We start from the raw sequence: 22,292 nt of genomic DNA, 5'->3' as shown, positions 1-22,292 counted from the left end.
TGCTTTTTTGTTTTTTGGGTTTTGTTTTGTTTTGTTTTGTTTTGTTTTTTTGAGACACGCTTTTGTTCTGTCAGCCAGGCTAGAGTGCAGTGGTGTGATCATAGTTCATTACAGCCTCAACCTCCTGGGTTCAAGCAATCTTCCCACCTCAGCCCCCAGAGTAGCTGGGACTACAGGCCTGCTGTACATCTCCTGGCTAATTTTTAAATTGTATTATTACTTTTTGTAGCAATGGGGTCTTGCTATATTGCCCAGGCTGGTCTCGAACTCCTTGGCCCAAACAATCCTCCTGCCTTGTCCTCCCAAAGTGCTGGGATTATAGGTGTGAGCCACCATGCTCAGCCTGTCTTGGACCTTTGGCTGCAAAGTGCTGAGCACAGAGCCATGCAAGGGAAGGTGGGCAGGAAAGCTTGCACCATTTGTTGGTGGCACTGTGAGCACTCAAAATGATGTCCCCCTTTGACTACTGTGGTAGATGTCACTAATGTTCTCCTTTACCTCCTAGTAGAAAGAGAAATATCTTTTCTGCCCTTTCGAAGTTAGGTGTAACCATGTGACTTGCATTGGCATAAGAATTAAAAGCTTCCACACTTTGCCCCAGTCACAGTTGTCAGAGCAGTGCATACAAATGTGTCTTTAGACAGAGGTGCCACAACAGCAAAGAATCCTGGATCATTGAGCTGTCACCTGAGGAGAGTCACCCTGACCCCCAATGAGCTTTGCATGTGCAAGAAATAAATATTTGTTGTTTTAAGCCACTACGAGTTTTGGAGATTGTTTGTTGCTAACAAATATCTTGGCTTATCCTGGCTGATATAACTACCTTCTGTACTTTGCTTACTCTGCCCATATTTCAATTGTTTATTAATCATAAGGTGCCCTGTGAAAGCAAAAGTCAGGCTAGTGGCTCTTATGGTCTTTAACAAATGTGATGGCAACATATCACTTTCAAAATTGTTCAAAAGGCTTCACTTGGGAAATGTGCCAGAGGGGAGCTATTGCTTTTCTTCATCTGCCCCTTTACTATACCCTTGCCTCCCACTTCCTTCCCACACATGGTGGCCTGGGACACTTCATGTGAGATCTGCCGAATTTGGCTTCCACAACTCCAGAATCAACCTTCCCTTCTTTTCTTCATCTCACCTGAGCTGCCTCCACCTCACCACACTCTTCTCAGATGGGTGTTACAGAGGTGCCAGGAATTCTTCTAGAAGTGACTAACTCCTAGCACTTGTGAAATCAAAGCCCGTGGACAACAAATTGCTCTCCATTTGTGGACACATGGCTTCCCTGAATGTGCAAGACAGATCTAATTCTCAATGGTTGCCTGGCACTGGTTAGCTCTGGACCCACGGACACTTTCACTGGTAAAATTACTGAGATGATGATCATGAAGCTTAATGAACAAAACATGACTAAATTAACTTGTGGTCAGTCAACAATTCAATCTGAGGACACTGACACTGTCTCCCACAATTGGCTTGACTGTAACAGGGCAATGCATAAATAACATAGGGAGACTGAGCTTTGCCTTTGGATAAATGTTCTACACTTGCCAACATAGGAAAGCAGTGGATTTTCAATGTAAGATGATAATGACGTGGGTTTGTTCTCATTTCTGCCTCTTGCTGAGTCCTTACCCTAGAAAAATCACAATTCTGTTTTTGTTTTTGAGATGGAGTCTCACTCTGTCATCTAGGCTGGAGTGCAGTGGAGCAATCTCAGCTCACTGCAACCTCCACCTCCCAGGTTCAAGCGATTCTCATGCCTCAGCCTCCCAAGTAGCTGGGATTATAGGCGTGTGCCACCACACCTTGCTAATTTTTGTATTTTTAGTAGAGACCGGGTTTCATCATGTTGGCCAGGCTGGTCTCAAACCCCTGACCTCATGTGATCCACACCCCTCAGCCTCCCAAAGTACTGGGATTACAGGCATGAGCCACTATGCCTGGCCCCACAAATATATTATTGATAGTCGGCTGCTCTATGAAAAAAATTCTAAGGGATCTACCTTCAGGAATATAGGTAAGTGAAAGTTGCAATTTTCTCTGGAAGGAATTTTAATTGCAGACATTTTAATTTACATTAAATCATTAATATATTTTCCTGTAATTCACTGTATAAGAAATCTTTCCTTCAGAACCTAATGGGGCTCAAAAGTAAAAATAAAAATAAAAAATCTTTCTTGACTGATCCTGGAGATTGGAGTGGGGAGAAACTACAGCAAGTTAAGAATAGAGTCTGGGACTTAATAAATTGACAGATATACCATGTTCATAGATTGGAAGATTGAAGATTGAATATTGTTAAGACATTAATTCTCCACAAAATGATCTATAGATCCAACTCATTACCTGTCAAAATCTCAGCAGTATTTTTTGTAGAAATTGATGATCATGTTCTAAAGTGTATATGAAAATACAAAGAACCTGGAAGAGCCAAAACAAATTTGAGAAAGATGAATGAACTTGGAACACTTATATGACCCGATTTCTAGACTTAAAGCTACAGTAATCCACAGAGTGTGGTGTTGGTGAAAGGATAGACATATAGACCACTGAAAAAACTATTCTTAACCTGGGCCCATTCATATATTGTTAATTGATTTTGACGGAGGTGCTAAGGTAATTCCATAGGGAAGGTATAGTCCTCTCAACAAATGGTGTAGAAACAATTGGATATCTACATAGGAAAAAAATGAATTTCAGTCTTCATCTATTATGGAAAACTCAACTTGAAATGGATCATAGACCTAATGATAAGAGTTAAAACTATAAAACTTAAAGAAAAGATAAGAAATCCTTGTGATCTTTGGTAGACAAACATTTCCTAGAGAGGCAACAGAGGCATGAGCTATAAAACAGATAATTGCCATAAAAGAGCCATCAAAATAAATGATAAGTAAATTGTTTCATGTTCATACAAAGAAACACTACTCAGCATTACCAAGGAATAAACTACTGATACATGCAACAATATGGTAATCTCAAAAGCACAATACTAAGTGAAAGATGCCAAATGCAAAAGATTACATGCTATATTATTTCATTTGTATGAAATTTTAGAAAAAGCAAAACTATAGTGTTAGAAAGCAGATCAGTCTTTGCATGGAGCCAGGGCAAGTGTCTAACTGCAAAGGGACATAAGGAAACTTTTGGAAAATATGCCTTGTGGTGCTGATTGTGTGACCATATGCATCGTCAAAACTCATGAGACTGTACCCTTATGTGCAGAAAAGAGTTAACACAGCCAATCTGAGGCTGCTATTCTTAGAAAGGCCTGCCTGGAAGGTTGGCTCTTGGATGGTGTCTGGGAACTTGGATTTTTGGAGTCTTCTCACTGTTCTCTAACTTATGAGGGTGGTTTGCTGTGTCTAGACTGTTTATGCAAATAATGTGCTTTATGCTAAACATCTGCTTTCCTTCTGGAAGTTCTGGAATTTTGGTACATGTTAGGCAAAGGTGCCTATGTAAATAGCCCCCAGTTAAAACCTTGAGACTGAGTCTTTAATGGGCTCTCTGGGGAGAAAATTCACCCAAATTGTATTTTAAAAATACAATTTCAACTTCTATTTTAGATTCAGGGGTATTACGTGATGCTAAGTTTTGGGGTACAATTGATCCTATCACCCAGGTAGTGAGCATAATACTCAATAGTTTTTAACTCTTACCCTTCTCCCTCCCTCCCCTTCTAGTAATCCCTAGTGTCTATTGTTGCCATCTTTATGTCCATGAATACCCAATGTTTAGCTCCGTCTTATAAATGAGCACATGCAGTATTTGGTTTTCTTTTCCTGCATTAATTCGCTTAGGATAATGGCCTCCAGATGCATCTATGTTGCTGCAAAGGACATTATTTCATTCTTTATGTTTGTGTAGTATTCTGTGGTGTATATATACTACATTTTCTTCATTTAATCCACTGTTGATGGGCACCTAGGTTGATTCCATGTCTTTGCTATTATGAATAGTGCTACAATAAACATACAAATATATGTGTCTTTTTTGATTAAACAATTTGTTTTCTTTTGGGCATATACCCAGTAATGGGATTGCTAGGTTGAATGATAGCTCTGCTTTAATTTAATTAATTTATTTTTATTTTTTGAGATGGAGTCTCACTCTGTCACTCAGGCTAGAGTGCAGTGGCACAATCTCAGCTCACTGTAACCTCTGCCTCTCAGGTTCAAGAGATTCTCCTGCCTCAGCCTCCTGAGCAGCTGGGACTACAGGCACGCGCCACCATGCCCAGCTAATTTTTTGTATTTTTAGTAGAGACGGGGTTTCACCATATTGGCCAGGCTGGTCTCCAACTCCTGACCTCATGATCCACCCGCCTCAGCCTCCCAAAGTGCTGGGATTATAGGTGTGAGCCACCGCGCCCAGCCTGCTTTAAGTTCTTTTGGAAATCTCCAAACTACTTTCCACAGTGGCTAAACTAATTTACATTCCCACTGACAGTGTATAACATTCCCTTCTCTCTGCAGCCTCACCAGCACCTGTTGTTTTTTTGACTTTTTAATAATAACCATTCCAACGGGACACACGTTGTATTGGTGTCTTAGGGCTGCTGTAACAAATTGTCACAAACTAGGTGGCTTAAAACAGATTTATTCTCTCACAATTTTGGAGGCCAAAAGTCTAAAATAAAGATATTGGTAGGGCTGAACTCCCTTCAGAGGCTTTAGGAGAGATTCCATTCCTTGCCTCTTCCAACTTCTGGTGGTTTCCCAGGCATGTGACTGCATCATTCCTATCTCTGTCTCCATAGTCACATTTCCTCCTCCTTTACTCCGTGCCTGTCTCTCCCCTGTGTTTCATTTATAAGGAAAGCCTTGGGATCCCTCTGGCCCTTTCCTCCCTCCCAAATCTCTTCTTGGCTACTAGGCTGGCCTTGTGGTCAGAGTGGGTGTCAACCACCAGCTGGAAAGACCTCTGATCTCCAGAGTCCCTTGTCATTTCCAGATAATGCCAACAGCATTGCTACTGGAGAGAACCATTCCAGAGTCTTGGTCTTCCCCTTTTAAAATGCAAATACCTGTGACAAAGCGGATAAAATTATGTGTAGAGTATAACGCTTTTCTTATGATGTAGTCCTATTTGAAAAAGGAATTGTATAATATAACACAAATGAGCTTATGGTGGTGTCCTCCCGTCTGAGGGCCAGCACTATAGCTCTCCCCACCATCTCTACCAAAACAGACTCTTTGGGAATAATGAGAGCATCCTGATGGAGGAAAAGGGGCCTAGGAGAGGCTGAGGCTTTTAAAAAGGCCTTCATCTACATTGGGCATTTGTTCAGAGTTCGCCTGCTTTGCTAATTTTGTTGCTGCATGCCCACTTTGGGACAAGAAGGAAAGCACTCTTCTCCAATACATCAACTAGATGATTAATAAATGAAGAAGTGAAGTTCATACTCATTGCTAGCTCTGGTACCATAGCAGCAGAGGCCATCTGTAGCAGAATGTTCCACTTTAGGGGTTAGATGACCTAGATTCTATGACCTTCCACAGCCACCAACTGGCTGTTCTGTACCCTTAGCAAGTCACATTCTGCTTAGATCTCAATTTTCTTATCTGTCCATGAGACAGATAGCACCTACTCTATCCTCTCTATAGATTTTTACAGCATTGCAGCCATCAGAATGAGGGAACCTGCGGTAGGAATGGATGTGCCCCTTTCCCCTCCCTTTCTTACATTGGTTCCCTGGGCAGTGTGTACTTGGGTATTGATTAGTATCTGGGACTGGTGACCAGAGAGGTCTCTCGACCAGATGCAGATGAGTGGATCAAAAAAGGATGTACTGACACGAACTGGCAAGCTGGATAAAGAGTCAAAATCCAGCGGTGTGTTATATTCAAGAGACCCATCTCACATGCAAGGGCACACATTGACTCAAAATAAAAGGATGGAAGAAAATTTACCAAGCAAATGGGAAACAGCAAAAAGCAGGGGTTGCAATCCTAGTTTCTGACAAAATAGACTTTAAATCAACAAAGATCAAAAAAGACAAAGAAGGGCATTACATATTGGTAAAGTGGAGCTAACTATCCTAAATATATATGCACCCAATACAGGAGCACCCAGATTCATAAAACAAGTTCTTAGAGACCTACAAAGAAACTTAGACTCCCACACAATAATAATGGGAGACTTTAACACTCCGCTGTCAATATTAGATAGAACATCGAGACAGAAAATTAACAAAGATATTCAGGACTTGAACTCAGCCCTGGACCAAGTTGACCTGATAGATATCTACAGATCTTTCCACCCCAGAAGGACAGAATATACATTCTTCTTGGTACCACATGACACTTACTCCAAAATTGATCCCATAGTTAGAAGTAAATCACTCCTCAGCAAATGCAAAAGACTGAAACCATAACAGTCTCTCAGACCACAGCACAATCAAATTAGAACTCAAAAGTAAGAAACTCATTCAAAATCACACAACCACATGGAACTTTAACAGCCTGCTCCTGAATGACTCCTTAGTAAAACATGAAATTAAGGTGGAAATTAAGAAGTTCTTTGAAACCAATGAAAACAAAGAAAACGTACCAGAATCTCTGGGATGCAGCTAAAGCAGTGTTAAGAGGGAGATTTATAGCACTAAATGCTCACATCAAAAAACTAGAAAGATCTCAAATCTACACCCTAGCACCACAACAAAAATAACTAGAGAACAAAAAGCAGACAAACCCCAAAGCTAGCAGGCAGACAAACCTCAAAGCTAGCAGAAGACAAGAAATAACCAAGATCAGAGCAGAACTGAAGGATATAGAGACACAAAAAAAACCCTTCAAAAAAATCAATGAATTCAGGAGCTGGTTTTTTGAAAAAATTAATAAGATACATAGACTACTAGCTAGACTAATAAAGAAGAAAAAAGAGAGAATCAAATAGACACAATAAAAAATGATAGAGGTATCAGCACGGATCCCACAGAAATACAACTATCCGAGAATAAACAGTTTTATGCAAATAAACTAGGAAATCTAGAAGGAATGGATAAATTCCTAGACACATACACCCTCCCAAGACTGAACTGGGAAGAAGTTGAATCCCTGAATAGACCAATAGCAAGTTCCAAAATCGAGGCAGTAATAAATAGCCCACCAACCAAAAAAAGCCCAGAGCCAGATGGATTTACAGCTGACTTCTACCAGAACTCAGCTCCTACAAAGAGGAGCTGATACCATTCCTTCTGCAATTATTCCAAACAATTGAAAAGGAGGGACTCCTCCCTAACTCATTCTATGAGGCCAGGCCTGATACCAAAACCCGACAGAGATAAAACAAAAAAAGAAAACTTCAGGCCAATATCCCTGATGAACATCAATGTAAAAATTCTCAATAAAATACTGGCAAACCGAATCCAGCAGCACATCAAGGAGCTTATCCACCATGATCAAGTTAGCTTTATTCCTGGGATGCAAGGCTGGTTCAACATATGCAAATCAACAAATGTAATCCATCACATAAACAGATCTAAAGACAAAAACCACATGATTATCTCAATAGACACATAAAGGACTTTGATAAAATTCAGCATCCCTTTTTGTTAAAAAACTCTCAATAAACTAGGTATTGAAGGAACATACCTCAAACGAATGGGAGCCATTTATGACAAACCCACAGCCAATAGCATACTGAATGGACAAAAGCTGGAAACACTCCCCGTGAAAACTGGCACAAGATATGGATGCCCTCTCTCACCACTCCTATTCAACTTAGTATTGGAAGTTCTGGCCAGGGCAATCAGGCAAAAGAAAGAAATAAAGGTATTCAAATATGAAGGGAGGAAGTCAAAATGTCTTTGTCTGCAGATGACATGATCCTATATTTGGAAAACCCCATTGTCTCAGCCCAAAACTTCTTAAGCTGATAAGCAACTTCAGCAAAGTCTCAGAATAAAAAATCAATGTGCAGAAGTCATAAGTATTCTTATGCACCAACAACAGGCAAGCAGAGAGCCAAATTGTGAGTGAACTCCCATTCACAATTGCTACAAAGAGAATTGTATCTCTGTCAGGTTTTGGTATCATGACAATGCTGGCCTCATAGAATGTGTTAGAAAGGAATCCATCCTTTTCAATTCACAATTGCTACAAAGAGAGTAAAATACCTAAGAATACAGTTAACAAGGGAAATGAAGGACCTCTTCAAGGAGAACTACAAACTTCTGCTCAAGGAAGCCAGAGAGGACACAAACTAATGAAAAAATATTCCGTGCTCATGGATAGAAAGAATCCATATCATGAAAACGGCCATACTACCCAAAATAATTTATAGATTCAATGCTATTCCCATTAAACTACCATTGACATTCTTCACAAAATTAGAAAAAACTATTTTAAAATTTATATGGAACCAAAAAAGAGCCCATATAGCCAAGTCAATTCTAAAGAAAAAGAACAAAGCTGGAGGCATCACCCTACCAGACTTCATTCAAACTATACTAAAAGGCTACAGTAACCAAAACAGCATGGTACTGGTACAAAAACAGACACATAGACCAATGAAACAGAATAGAGAACTCAGAAATAAGATCACACATCTGCAACCATCTGATCTTCAACAAACATGACAAAAACAAGCAATGGGGAAAGGACTTCCTATTCAAAAAATGGTGCTAGGAAAACTGGCTATCCATTTGCAGAAAATTGAAACTGGACCACTTCCTCATACCTTATACAAAAATTAACTAAAGATGGATTAAAGACTTAAATGTAAAACGCAAAACTATAAAAACTCTGGAAGAAAGTCTAGACAATACCATACAGGACAGAGGCATGGGCAAAGATTTCATGATAAAATCACCAAAAGCAATTGCAACAAAAGCAAAAATTGACAAATGGGGTCTAATTAAACTAAAGAATTTCTGCACAGTAAAAGAAACTCAGAGTGAACAGGCAACAAACAGAGTGGGAGAAAATCTTCACAGTCTATCCATCCAACAAAGGTCTAATATCCAGTGTCCACAAGGAATTCAAATTTACAAGAAAAAACAAACAACCTCATTAAAAGGTGGGCAAAGGACATGAACAGACACTTCTCAAAAGAAGAATTCATGCAGCCAACAAACATATGAAAAAAAGCTCAACATCAGCAATCATTAGAGAAATGCAAATCAAAAAACCACAATGAGATACCGTCTCATGCCAGTCAGAATAGCCATTATTAAAAAGTCAAGAAACAACAGATGCTGGCAAGGTTGCGGAGAAATAGGGACACTTTTACACTGTTGGTGGGAATGTAAATTAGTTCAACCATTATGGAAGATGGTATGGCAATTCCTCAAAGAGCTAGAACCAGAAATACCATTTGACCCAGCAATCCCATTACTGGGTATATACCAAAGGGAATATAAATCTTTCTGTTACAAAGATACATGCACACATATGTTCATTGCAGCACTATTCAGAATAGCAAGGACATGGAATCAACCCAAATGCCCATCAGTGATAAACTGGATAAAGAAAATGTGGTATATATATACCATGGAATACTATGCAGCCATATAATAAATGAGATAATGTTCTTTGCAGGGACGTGGATGAAGCCAGAAGCCATTATCCTCAGCAAACTAACACAGGAACAGAAAACCAAAGGCCACATGTTCTCACTTATAACTGGGAGCTGAACAATGGGATCGCATGGACACAGAGAATGGAGCAACACACACTGGGACCTGTTGGCGGGGTGGGGTGGAGGGAGAGAGAGTATTAGGAAGGATGGCTAATGGATGTTGGGCTTAATACCTAGGTGATGAGTTGATAGGTGCAGTAAACCACTGTGGCACACGTTTATCTATGTAACAAACCTGCACATCCTGCACATGTACTAGAACATGTACCAGAACTAAAAATGATTAAAAAAGATGAAATATGGAAACTTTGTTGTCCATCAATCATCTATCCATTCATCTATTCCTCCCTCCATCCCTCCCGTCCTCCCTCTGTCTGTCCATCTGTCCATCCATCCAACCATCCATCCATCCATCCATGTAGTGATGTGCTGGAACACCTCTTCCCAACTCTGTATCCAATAATGGCTTGAAGTTGGCCATGTGGTAGTATAAATATCCTGAAAATCAAGTTGGCAACCATTACAAATCATGGCTTTTTTGTAGATCCAGTTGTTAAACATTCACTAGCATGCCACTGATTCTATCTATTCATCTCTTTTATGTAACCATCTAACCATTTATCTATGCATTCATGGGAGTCATATGAATTGGCTACCCAGGATGTACCAGGCACTCTGAGGCCCTTTGTATCTCTACTCTGAGCCTGAATGTTTGCTAGACTCTAACAGTGAGAGAGCATGAGGAGAGTCTTTGTTTTACTGCTTGCTTTGGTACATCCTGGGAAGAATTTCTGTCCCATGATTAGACCAGAAACTACGTGAGGCCTGAGGCAGGAAGCAGCCTAGCATGTGTGGATGAGCCAACTACATCTTCCCTCCTGTTCATATTAGGCAGCCTTTGCCCCAGGACAGTGACCAGCAGCAGCACAGGAAAGTGGGGGGAGGAGGGATGGCAGATGAAGTTCCACCCGAGGTTATCGTCCCCATAGTCCCCACTGGTTTCCAGTTCTGCCTTCTGCTCCTCTTGACCCTTCTCTCTTACTCTACTCAGTTTCTCCTCACTGTTCCATCACATGAACTGGGGTTTATGCTCCTTCTTCCTCATTTCTCACCTGTCTGCTTCAGTCCATGAGGTAACAACACATGATCGGGAAAAAAATTGCAAACAATTTTTTAAAGAAAAAAAGGGCACATTAGAAACCAGGAATTTGGAGCAGACTTTGGTGTGGTTTTAAGACACGTCTGGAGTTTTTCATAATTCCCTATTCTCTGTTGCACTGCTTGCCAACTTCCTGAAACTAGTGTTTCCTTTGACAGTTATCTTACACACCCTCCTTACACCCAATAGTCAGACAGTACTCGCTAAGTAAGCAAAGCTCCTCCAAGAATATGGCCCTACTGGAATGGCCATCCCTCAAGGCAGAGCCCTGGCAGTGATAAAGTGTTAGGAGATTTTTAAGTACAGAGAGATGTGGAATTGGAGGGGTGATTGAAGCTCTGTAAGCAAAGGCTGAAGACCTGAGGCTGCCTATCTGGGAATCACACAGGCCGCATAATATGGAGACAGCAGCTGGGTAGAGGCAGCTGGCCCCAATAGAGAGGGCAGGCAATGGCCAGGAGGATAGGTAGGTGTCACTGGGAAAATGGCCATAGTCTAGCAGGCTTTTGGAGCCTGCAAATGTTGAGATTCTAAGAGGGTCTTCTCACTGACCTTTGCCTCAAACACTGCTGGCTGAAATAAAGAGTGTTTCTAAGTAGCAGGAACTGACGGGACGTTAGCGGTGGCAGAGATCCGAGTTACCCGAGGCGAATCCATAAGGGTGTGCAGCAACTTCAGGGTGGACTTCCCCAAAAGAATTAGACTGAGGGGCATAAGGCAGAAGGAGAGACTGAGGCAAGTGTCAGAGCAGGAGTGAAAGTTTATTGAAAACTTTAGAACAGGAAGGAGAGGAAAGAAAGGAAGGGATATACAACTTGGAAGAGGGCCAAGTGGGTGACTTGAGAAACCAAGTACACAGCTTGATCTCTTGACTTGGGGTTTTATACATTGGCCTCCTTCCGGGATCTTGCCTTACTTCTCCCCACTCCTGAGGTCTTACTGGGAAGCTGCTGATCAGTTTCAGGTGTTTTCTGTCCATTAGGAGACTGCCTTTCCCTGGCACTGGCTGTGAGCAATTATTACTTTAGAGAAGCAGTTAACAACTGCCTGACCATCACCTGATGGTCACCCAACACTCCTGGTGTGTATCGAGCCCTCTCCTGCCCTGCTCATACCTGACAAGCTACCTGCTGTAACCGAATTGGGGCAATGTAAACCTCGTGGCAATGTTTCCAAGTATTATTTGGGCATTCTTTAATTTGGATTTGCCAACTGCATTCATCAACCAATTATTACACATAAAATGTAACATATAGTATCTGTGTATAATTTATTTCATATAATGTAGGGTTGCAAATATATTATTATTATATGGCATGAATAATCAGAATTATCAGGATCAAAGTTGTTTGGAAATTATTTAAAATATATATATATATATATATATATATATATATATATATATATATATTTTTAGAGATAGGCTATCACTCTGTCACCCAGGCTGGAGTGCAGTGGCACAACCATAGTACACTGGAGGCTCAAATGCCTGGGCTCAAGAAATTCCCCACCTTGGCTTCCCAAAGTATTGGGACACAGGCATGAGCCACAATGCCTGGCCTAAAGAATTTTTAATCTAAGGACTGTTATCTGATCTTTTAAGAAGGCTTGAGAGATTTGAACTTATATTTTATCTGAACCCAAGACTCAAGTCCTGGTTATGTTTTAGTCAAACCCAGCCAACATGCCTGAATTCCCAGAGGAAGATGATGTAATTTAAGAGATTTTTCAGCTGTTTTTGCTTCTTTCAGTCTTGGTTCTGGAAAATGCTAGAGTCCAGAAGCCAAAGAAAAAAGAATAAGAAAAAAAGAAAGTCAGAGTTTCCTGGAAGGCAACTGTCCTGGGGCTACACTGGGCATCTTTCTTTGCTAACTCCATTCTTACTGAAAAACGTCCTCCATTCTTACTAACACATAATTATCAGGTCAATCCTACTGAGTTCAGCCAAGAACACCAGACTACAACAAAGAATGGGTATTTTCTTCAACTGGACAAGGATGTATTGAGTACCTTCAATGTGCTAAATGCTATGGTTACACAGGTGAATGATAGCTATGCTTGCCCTCAAGTCGGGGGTTTTGCAATCTATTTAAGAAGAACAAAGTGGAAAGGAGAAAGAACACTAACAATTACTGAAGATCTACCTCATTCTTTCATCTAACAAAAACTTTTTGAGTGTCCATTATGTGCCAAATATTGTTCAAGGTACTAGAGATTCAGGAATGGAGAAGACAGATGTGGTCCCTGCTCTCGTGAAGGTTTCATCCTAGTAGAGCAGACAAACACATTATAAAAATGCCATGCTGACAGCATGATGGCTTTTCAAAAAGTTAAACATAGAATTACCATATGATCCAGCTGACAGTGTGGTGTCTTCTCAAAAAGTTAAACATAGAATTACCATATGATCTACTACTAGGTATAACACCTAAAGAATTGAAAGCAGGGATTTAAACAGATATTTTGGGCACTGGTGTTCATATGAACATTATTCACTATAGCCAAAAGGTGGGAACAACCCAAGTGTCTACTGGCACACGAATGGATAAATGAAATGTGATAAGTACATACAATGAAATACTATTGTCTTAAGAAAGAATGACATTTTGGTACATGTTACAACATAAATAAACCGTGACAACATTATGCTAAGTGAAATAAGCCAGAAACAAAAGGACAGATATTGTGTCATTCCACTGATATGAGGTACTTTGAATAGGCAAATTCATAGGGACAGAAGGTATCATAGAGATTACCAGGGGCTGGGAGAAGCAGTTAATAGGGTGTTACTATTAAATGGTACAGAATTTTAGTTTGGCAAGATGAAAAAGTCCTGGAAATGGATAGTAGTGATGGTTGTGCAACATTGTAAATATGCTTAATGTCACCCAATTGTATACTTTAAAAAATGGTTAAAATGGCAAAATTTGTTATGTATATTTTGCCACAATAAACAGACAAACCAAAAATGGCATGCTGGTAAGGTAAGAGGATGACTGGATATTGATTTTAGATTGGATGGCTAGGGATGGCCTTTCTGAGGAGTGTCATCCACGCTGAGATCTGAATGTCAAGAATAAGAAAGAGGTAAGGCACAATCAGAAGGAAAAGCAGTCCCCGAATATGGAACTGTAAGATCAAATACCTGAAGGTAGACACAGGCTGGATATTGGAGGAACAGAAAGGAGACCCTCTGGTCTTCCTCTGGTGGAGGAAGTGTGAGGGGTGGTGAGTGGTCAAAATGTAAGATCTAAGATGTAAGCAGGAGACTCTTTCCAGTCAGCATGAGGGCTGACTTCTACTGGACTTTATTCTACCTTAATAGGAACTCTCTGGGGGATTTTAAGCAGTTGAGTAACATGAGAAGGAGGAAATATATCCTGTCTTGGGCAATTTTAGATGGATTCATAGTGGTAACACTTTACCTGGGACTTAAGTCATAGACATTCATGGGGAGGAAAGCTAGCAAAATTGTTCCAGAGTAGTACCAGCAGAGACTCAGAGTTAGGGGTTTAGACTTTTTTTTAAAAAAAGCAATATTTAATTTGAAGATCTTAGAAAATGTAAAGCCACGCTTATCACAGTAGTGTGTTACGTACCAGGAACCACGTGGGCCATAGAGTAATCATCTTCTTGGAGTAAATTTTGCTCAGATTACTGAACTTTTTTACATAATTTTAACTAATATTTTTAGTTGAAAACAATGTTTTTTAAAAAGTTTAATCATATGTTTTATTTAACCCAAGATATCCAGAATAGTATTATTTTAACGTAATCAACATAAAAATTATTGAGATTTTTTATGATCAATTTTGAAACTTATTTATTTATTTTTGAGGCAGGGTCTTGCACCATCACCCAGGCTGGAGTGCAGTGGCACTATCGCAGCTCACTGAAACCTTGAACTCCTGGGCTCAAGGGATCCTCCTGCCTCAGCCTCTCAAGTAACTAGGACTACAGGCATGTGCCAACACACCCGGCTAAATCTAAAAACTTTTTTTTGTAGAGACAGGGTATCACTTTGTTGACCAGGCTAATCTTGAACTCCTGGGCTCCAGCAATTCTCCTGCCTCTGCCTCCCAAAGCGTTTGGATTATGGGTGTGAGCTACCACGCCCAGCCTAATTTTGACACTTTAAAAAAATGTCACCACTTTTTAACAGTCATTTCTTCCTTTTCTTTGAATGGTGGTAAAATACACATAGTATAAAATTCAATATTGAAAATCATACTTTTATATTGCAATGAATAAAGATATATTATGCAGTGTAATGTACTATTTGTATAGATTTTCCAGGCGTTTCAGGTTTTGGATGCCTGCCTGTGGCTACACACCAGACATCCATCCATTCATACATCTACTCTCATCTATTGTTAAGGAACATTTCATTAAAAAAGTTTGTGAATGACTGAATTGTAAATGACATCCCTGTATAAATGGTTATCAGATAATTCTTATGTGAATCTTCTTTTGCTATTGATTCATCTATCATAAAAATAATCAGTTTTCAAGTTATTAGGCTACCTCTGAATTTTATCTTGCCTTTCTTTGTATTTCCAGGTTAGTCCCTCTAAACGTTTACCCAACTTTTGGTCTTTATGATAATGAAGACATCTGACCTCTGGTTGGCCATTGGATTGTTGAAGAGGACTTTGGGAGATCAGGTAGTTCACTGGGTCAGTTGGCTCAATTCAGAGGCATTCACTCATTCTTGCTCTTCGTCCCACCCTGGAGTGTCCTGTAATACGAATGAACTCTCCCTCTCTGATCTAAGCATTTTTCAATTTGCAATTTTCATGGAGATAATTCTAGGTTTATATGCAATTTTAAGAAATCAGACGGCTAGGTCTCGTGTATTCTTCACCCAGTTTCTCCTAACATTTTACAAAACATTAGTATAATATCACAACCAGGAGATTGACATTACTACAATCCATCCATCTTTTTCAGATTTTCCCAGCTTTATTTGTACTCACGTGTGTGTATGTGTGAAAATTGCACAGTTCCATAAAATGTTATCACCTGTATAGGTTTGTGTATCCACCACCACAGTCAAGATACTGACAGTTCCAACATCACAAGGATCCCTTATTTTGCCCATTTACAAACACTCCTACCTTCCTCACCCACCCCATCCCTATACCCTGGCAACCATTAACAAATATGTCCTCCAGTTTTGAAATGTTGTCATTTCAAAAATGTTATATAAATGGATGCATACAGTATGCATTCTTTTGAGAAGGGCCTTTGTGTGGTTCCTGTGTAATAATAATGAGTCTGACTCCATTTTCTGATGTTTGCTAGTAGCTTTTATACCCCACTCTTCTCATTTCCCATTTTGCCCCACATCTGGGCAAGCTGATAAGAAAGCCTGGGTTCTTCTGTTGGCACTGAGATTCCAACCATGTGGGCCCCCGCCTGTGTGCAGGAACCCTCACCCCAGCCCCACTCCCCAACGCCTAAGAAAACTTCAAGTCAGTTTTCTTTCCCTGCTCTCTTACGCTGTTTTTGGACCTGTTTGGGAAGCTTTCCCAGCTGTCTCCAGAAAACCTCATTATTTGCGTAATAAACCTTTTCACACTCTTTCGATGTCTATCTGGTGTCATCATTTGAACCATAGTTTAGGTGGGAATTTATCCTATTTCTACAGAATGGCTACAATAGCATAATTCTTGGATATTCATCCAATTTGTTGCCTGTATAGTATTCCATGGTAGGTATGCATCACAATTTGTTTAACCATTCACCTGTTGAAGGACATTTCTGGCCTTTCCACTTTTTAGCTATTACAAATAAAGCTGCTATGGGCCAGGCACTGTGGCTCATGCCTGTAATCCCAGCATTCTGGGAGGCCGAGGCAGGCGGATCACTTGATGTCGGGAGTTCACGACCAGCCTGGACAACATAGCAAAGCCCTATCTCCACAAAAAAATACAAAAATTAACCGGGCGTGGTGGTGGATGCCTGTAGGTCCAGTTACTCAGGAGGCTGAGGCAGGAGAATTGCTTGAACCTGGGAGGCAGAGTTTGCAGTGAGCCAAGATCCTGCCACTGCACTCCAGCCTGGGTGACCGAGCAAGACTGTCTCAAAACAAACAAATAAACAAAAATAAAGCTGCTGTAAACTTCATGTGCAGGGTTTTATGTGAACATAAGTTTTCCTTTCCCTGGGATTAAATGCCCAGGAGTTCAATTGCTAGGTCATATGGTACTTACATAATTGCTTTTTAAAGAAACTGCCAAACTATTTTCCAGAGTAGTTGTACCATTTTGTGTTCCTATCAGCAATGTTTGAGGGATCCAGTTTCTCTGCATCCTCATCAGCATTTGATATTGTTACTGTCTTTTTCTTTAGCCTTTCTGATAGGTGTGTGGTCATATTATGGCTTTAATTTGCCTTTCCCTAACGGCTAATGGTACTGAATATCTTTTCATGTGCTTATTTGCCATCTGTATAGCCTCTTTGGTGAAATGTCTCTTCATGTCTTTTGCTCATTTTCTAATATGAACTGTGTTTTTTATTTTTTATTTTATTGTATTATTTTTAAAGTTTTCTTATTTAAAAATAGAAATGGGGTCTCACTATGTTGCCCAAGCTGGTCTTGAAGTCCTGGGCTCAAGTAATCCTCCTACCTTGGCCTCCCAAAGTGCTGGAATTACAGGCATAAGGCACCACACCCAGCCACCATGCTTTTTAAATAATGGATTGTGACCTGTTTGTGTACTGACAAGTACTTACTGGGATATGGAGATAGCCTGAGCTGTTTAAATAGTGTTAAATAGTGTTGTGAAATCAGTGTTGAAATAAACAGTTAAAGAAGGAAGGATGACTGGTGTGTCTGTGTGGGGGTGTATATGTGTATGCATAGTTGTGTACGACTGTAGCAGGTATTAATCTTAGTTCCCTATATTCAAGTGTGCATCACTTTATTTTCTTTAAATCATCTGAGTACCCATCCTCCTAGGCTGGTGGGAAATTCACACTCAGCCCTTGGTGTCTCTCCCTGCCCTCCAAAGTGTGTAAAGGTCATTAGGTCTTATTAAACACTCTGGCACAGGGAAGACTGTCACTCTAGTTTACAGTTGTGGGTCCACACTGTTTTCCACTAAAGCACCAGTCCATTGTCCCAACCTGTATATCTCATGCTGGGCAGCTCAGCTGCTAATTCCCTGTTCTTAGAGCATAGGACTCTGTGATGAGGTTGGGAGCAACTAATCTCCCATGTTTCCTCACAGCCTCTGAGGTCTTGACACCTTCTCACAGTCCAGTAGAAATTTCTGCAACGATGGAAATGTTCCATAACTACTCTGTCCAGTATGGTAGCCACTAGACATATGAGGCTATAGAGCACTTAAAATGCAGCTAGTGCCACCGAGGAGCTGAATTTTTAATTATATTTAATTTTAATTAATTTAGAACTTTAAAACCACACATTGATATTAACTACTGAGGTGGGCAGTACAGCCTAGGGGGTACTGCCACATTCTTGGTTATGATTTATCCTTCTCTTTTGGCTTTCTAACACCTGAAGAAAATCTCTCTTCCTTTCTTGTTGTCCCCAAAACACATCTTATCTCTCCTTGGGGACATCATCCACAATCTCTATGATGGTATTCATTTTCTATTTATTTACTTATTTATTTATAATATCTTATTTTTAGAGTCAGAGTCTTGCTATGTTGCTCAGGCTGGCCTCCAACTCCTGGCCTCAAGTGATCTCCCACCTCAGCCCCCTAAAGCTTAACTTTCATAAAAAACTGAAAAAGCCTCAAATCCTTCTGTTTGTCCCACCCTGCAAAAGGGCTGAGATTAAAAAAATGCCAAGGATTTGGCTACCTCCTTGAAATTGAGAAGAAAGAAGTATAGGGAAGACAAACGTGAGCCAATATGTCAATAAATTGCCATGCCGTGGTGATATTGTTTGGATGTTTGTCCCTGCCCAAATCTCATATTGAAATGTAATCCCCCACATTGGAGGTGGAGCGTGGTGGGAGGTGGAGCATGGTGGGAGGTAATTGGATCATGGGAGTAGATTTCACATGAATGGTTTAGCATCCCCTGCTTGGTGCTGTCCTTGGAATAGTGAGTGAATTCTCGTGAGATCTGGTCATTTAAAAGTGTGTGGCACCTCCCCTCCTCTCTCTCTCTGTCTTCCTTACTCATACTTTCACCATGTGACATGCCTGCTTTCCCTTCGCCTTCCTCCATGACTGTAAGCTTCATGAGGCTTCCCAGAAGCTGAGCAGATGCCAGCACCATGCTTCCTGTATAACCTGCAGAACCGTGAGCAAATGAAACCTCTTTTCTTTATAAATTACCCAGTCTCAGGTATTTCCTTATAGCAATGCAAGAACAGACTAACACACACAGTAATACAGTACAACTTAGGTAGGTATCTCAATGATGTGACACCACCCTTGTGTCACATCTGTCAAGAGCTTCAGTCTAATGTGTATATAGCACTCTGTGGTTTACCAAACCTGACACCACTGAACATGTCGCTACATTGCTCCGACTTTACACACAAAGGAATGGAGGTTGGGAGCAGTTAGCAGAAGCTTAAGCAAGTAATTTCTGTAACTATGGTGAGACTTGAATCCACCCCTACACAGCATCCTGGGCTGGCCACTCTGCAGGGCAGATGGAGAGTGATTTACAAGCAGAGTTTTCCGCTCAGCCAAGATTGGAGATTCAGATGCTTCCCCTCTTGGCCATATTTTCTTTTACAAATAACCAGGCAAATAACCTGATCAGGCAAATAACCAAAGAGATTATTTGCATAATGTTATTGCTTTGGTGTGTTATTTGTTGGAGTGTGTTAAATAACCACGAATGTTTATTAGTCAGCTCTTCCTCTGCCAGCAGAAGAATGTGGTCCCTGAGATACTTTCGCATCCTGTTGTGGTGTTGAAGTAATTAGGAGGGTGTAACAGGGAGGGGGTTAACCCTTGTTGCAGCCCTGGCTGAGGCGAACATATAGATACAAGCTCGTTAAGAGCCCAGTCAGTTAGTAGTCTGACATTAGTCCTTGAGAAGTTACCCTTAATCAGACATCCAAATTTCCCTAACATTGTCTGATTCTTTAGGAAAATACAGAATCATCTATTGGCTACGTTTACAAATGTTTTGGTTGATTTCTATGGTCAGCCTCTACCCTAATCCAGAACAGAACAGATTGAATATTTAAGGATCATCCTATGTAAATTCAGTTCATTCGACCTCTGCTTTTTAAAAATCTCCTCCTTATGGGTGTTTGCCCCATAATCTTTGCTTACTTTCCAGGTGCTGAGCTTGACCTGCTGAGGAGTCTGTCAGTCTCAGGCTGCTGCTAGTCCCTTGACAAGATAGACGCATTTCCCTGAGAGATATATTTTAAACATATCATTTCCTTCTGGTTTTTAAGATCATTCTGCTGTCCCTTGAACATCTTCAAGGTAGCCCTAAGCCTGCTGGCCTCACCTGCCCCAGTAGGAAGTATGCCCGAGATGGTCCTTTTCCCACCCAGAGAGAGAATCACCATGCCCTGTATCCTGACCATGACTTTGACTCTACAGTAAAAAAAAATCCCTTGGGCCTTTCTTTCCTACTTTACCCTGCGAGTCCCAGGGTAGTCTGCTGTCTGTTGCCCTCTAGGTCCCCTTCTAGATTCCATTCTCCTGCTGACTAATGGTGTCTGGAATGACGTTCTAGAAATTATTTTCCTCTCCAGGAACAACTTAAGGGGAGGAAGAAGAGGATGCCAGCTAGGAAATCATGTCTACTGATTCCTAGTTTGTCTTTCACTTGCCTGGAATGGTAACCCCAGATATTTCCAAGAGGTTTCAGTCTACACCTACTTTAGCTTATTCCTGAAAGCATAAACCCCACTCACATAAGCCTTTATCTGGTAAAAGAAAGGAGAAGTGGGGGTGGGGGCTGGAAATGATGGGGAAGCAACTTGACTGGTTTGAGGGGGGATGTTTACAGTGTTGGGGTGAGGCAGGGTGCCTGGAGCAACACATTGTGAATTCTGGAATTTTCTTCTTCTTCTTTTTTTTTAATTAGAGACAGGGTCTCGCTCTGTACTCCAGGCTGGAGTGCAGTAGCACAATCATAACTCACTGTAACCTCAAACTCCTGGACTCAAGCGATCCTCCCACCTCAGATTCCCAAGTAGCTAGGACTACAGGTGTGCTTCACCATGCCTGGCTAATTTTTAAATTCTTTAATGTAGAGATGATGTCTCACTATATTGCCCAGACTGATCTTGAACTCCTGGGATCAAGCGATAACTTGTTGTTATAATAGTTAATATTATTGTTAGTAATGAGCTATTCCTAATAAGGACCATTCAAGTTATTGCTTTGGCAGAGGAGCAATTAAAGAGTAGATTATTTCCAATTTTCCTCTTAGAGGGTGGGAATTTTTTTTTTTTTTTTTTTGAGATGGAGTCTCACTTTGTCACCCAGGTGGGAGTACAATGTCGTGGTCTTGGCTCACTGCAACCTCTGCCTCCCGGGTTCAAGCAGTTCTCTTGCCTCAGCCTCCAGAGTAGCTGGGACTACAGGTGCATGCCACCACACCCGGCTACTTTTTTTGGGTGTATTTTTAGTGGAGAGAGTGTTTCACCATGTTGGCCAGGCTGGTCTCGAACTCCTGACTTCATGATCTACCGGTTTCGGCCTCCCAAAGCGCTGGGATTGCAGGCGTGAGCCACCGTGCCTGGCTGGGGGTGGGATTTTTAAACTTGGATTTTATCGGCATACGCACTGGGGCTTACATTTGTCATAAACACTAGAAAAAACAAAACACTGTCCACTTAGTTTGAAGGCTACAAGGCATGGTGCAGCTGATCTGTTTTCCAAAGCTGCAGCCATAAGTCCCTTTTCCTTCTCCACTGTCACCCGAGCCATGTTCCTAGCTGGTCTCTATTACAGTCTTTGCCAAAGACAAACACTGACTCAGGAGACAGTGACAGGAGGCAATCTGTCATGTTTCTGAGTCAGTGACACTCTCCCAACCAGCATCACTCAACCCACCCTCACCCCAGACACTAGATTCCCACCCTAGGGCAGCTAATCCAGACCTAAGGCATCTAATTGGAGACCTTTTCCCTTCCTCCTTTTCATTCCATCCCCCACAGCAAAGCTGTCATCTTGTGTGTTAAACATTCCTGGCCTTGCCAAGTAACTGAATAATGGGATAAACTGCTTGTATTGTGACAATGGGTTGTAACAGCCAGAGCCTAGGATGGGAGCGGTGCTCAGATGCCTTCAAGGGCAGGTGGGTACCAATGTGAGATGTTGGGTATGCCATAATTGGGAAATACTGGGCTGACGGCAACTTGGGTAGCAGCAAAAACTCTGCCTATAGGGATTATCTTAGTTCGTTTTATGCTTCTATAACAGAATTGCTGAGACTACGTAATTTATAAGAATAGAGATTTATTTCTTACAGTTCTAAAGATTGGGACGTTCAAGGTTGAAGGGCTGGCATCTGGCAAGGGCTTCTTGATGCATCATCCCATGAAGGAAGGCAGAAGGTCAAGAGATCACGCACAT

At 41.0% G+C, this 22,292-nt stretch overlaps 1 protein-coding gene across 5 annotated transcripts in view; it reads left to right on the top strand.

Moving 5' to 3' along the window:
- Positions 1-22,292, top strand: part of SNX18 (sorting nexin 18) — a 131,334-nt gene that overhangs the window by 73,341 nt on the left and 35,701 nt on the right. Inside the window, exon 2 of one of the 5 annotated variants that reach the window (XM_009449164.5) lies at positions 15,313-16,342. The exons of the other annotated variants lie outside the window; for them this stretch is intronic. Coding sequence (XP_009447439.1) covers positions 15,313-15,317 — 5 coding nt within the window. The 3' untranslated portion in view covers positions 15,318-16,342. Of the gene's footprint in view, positions 1-15,312; positions 16,343-22,292 lie in introns of those variants that run through there. 5 annotated transcript variants of the gene reach the window in all.

The sequence above is a fragment of the Pan troglodytes genome, chromosome 4 (genome assembly GCF_028858775.2).
Source record: "Pan troglodytes isolate AG18354 chromosome 4, NHGRI_mPanTro3-v2.0_pri, whole genome shotgun sequence".
NCBI classification, from domain to species: Eukaryota; Metazoa; Chordata; class Mammalia; order Primates; family Hominidae; genus Pan; species Pan troglodytes.
Note: the sequence above shows the minus strand (reverse complement) of the source record. Positions and strands in the feature narration are given on the sequence as shown.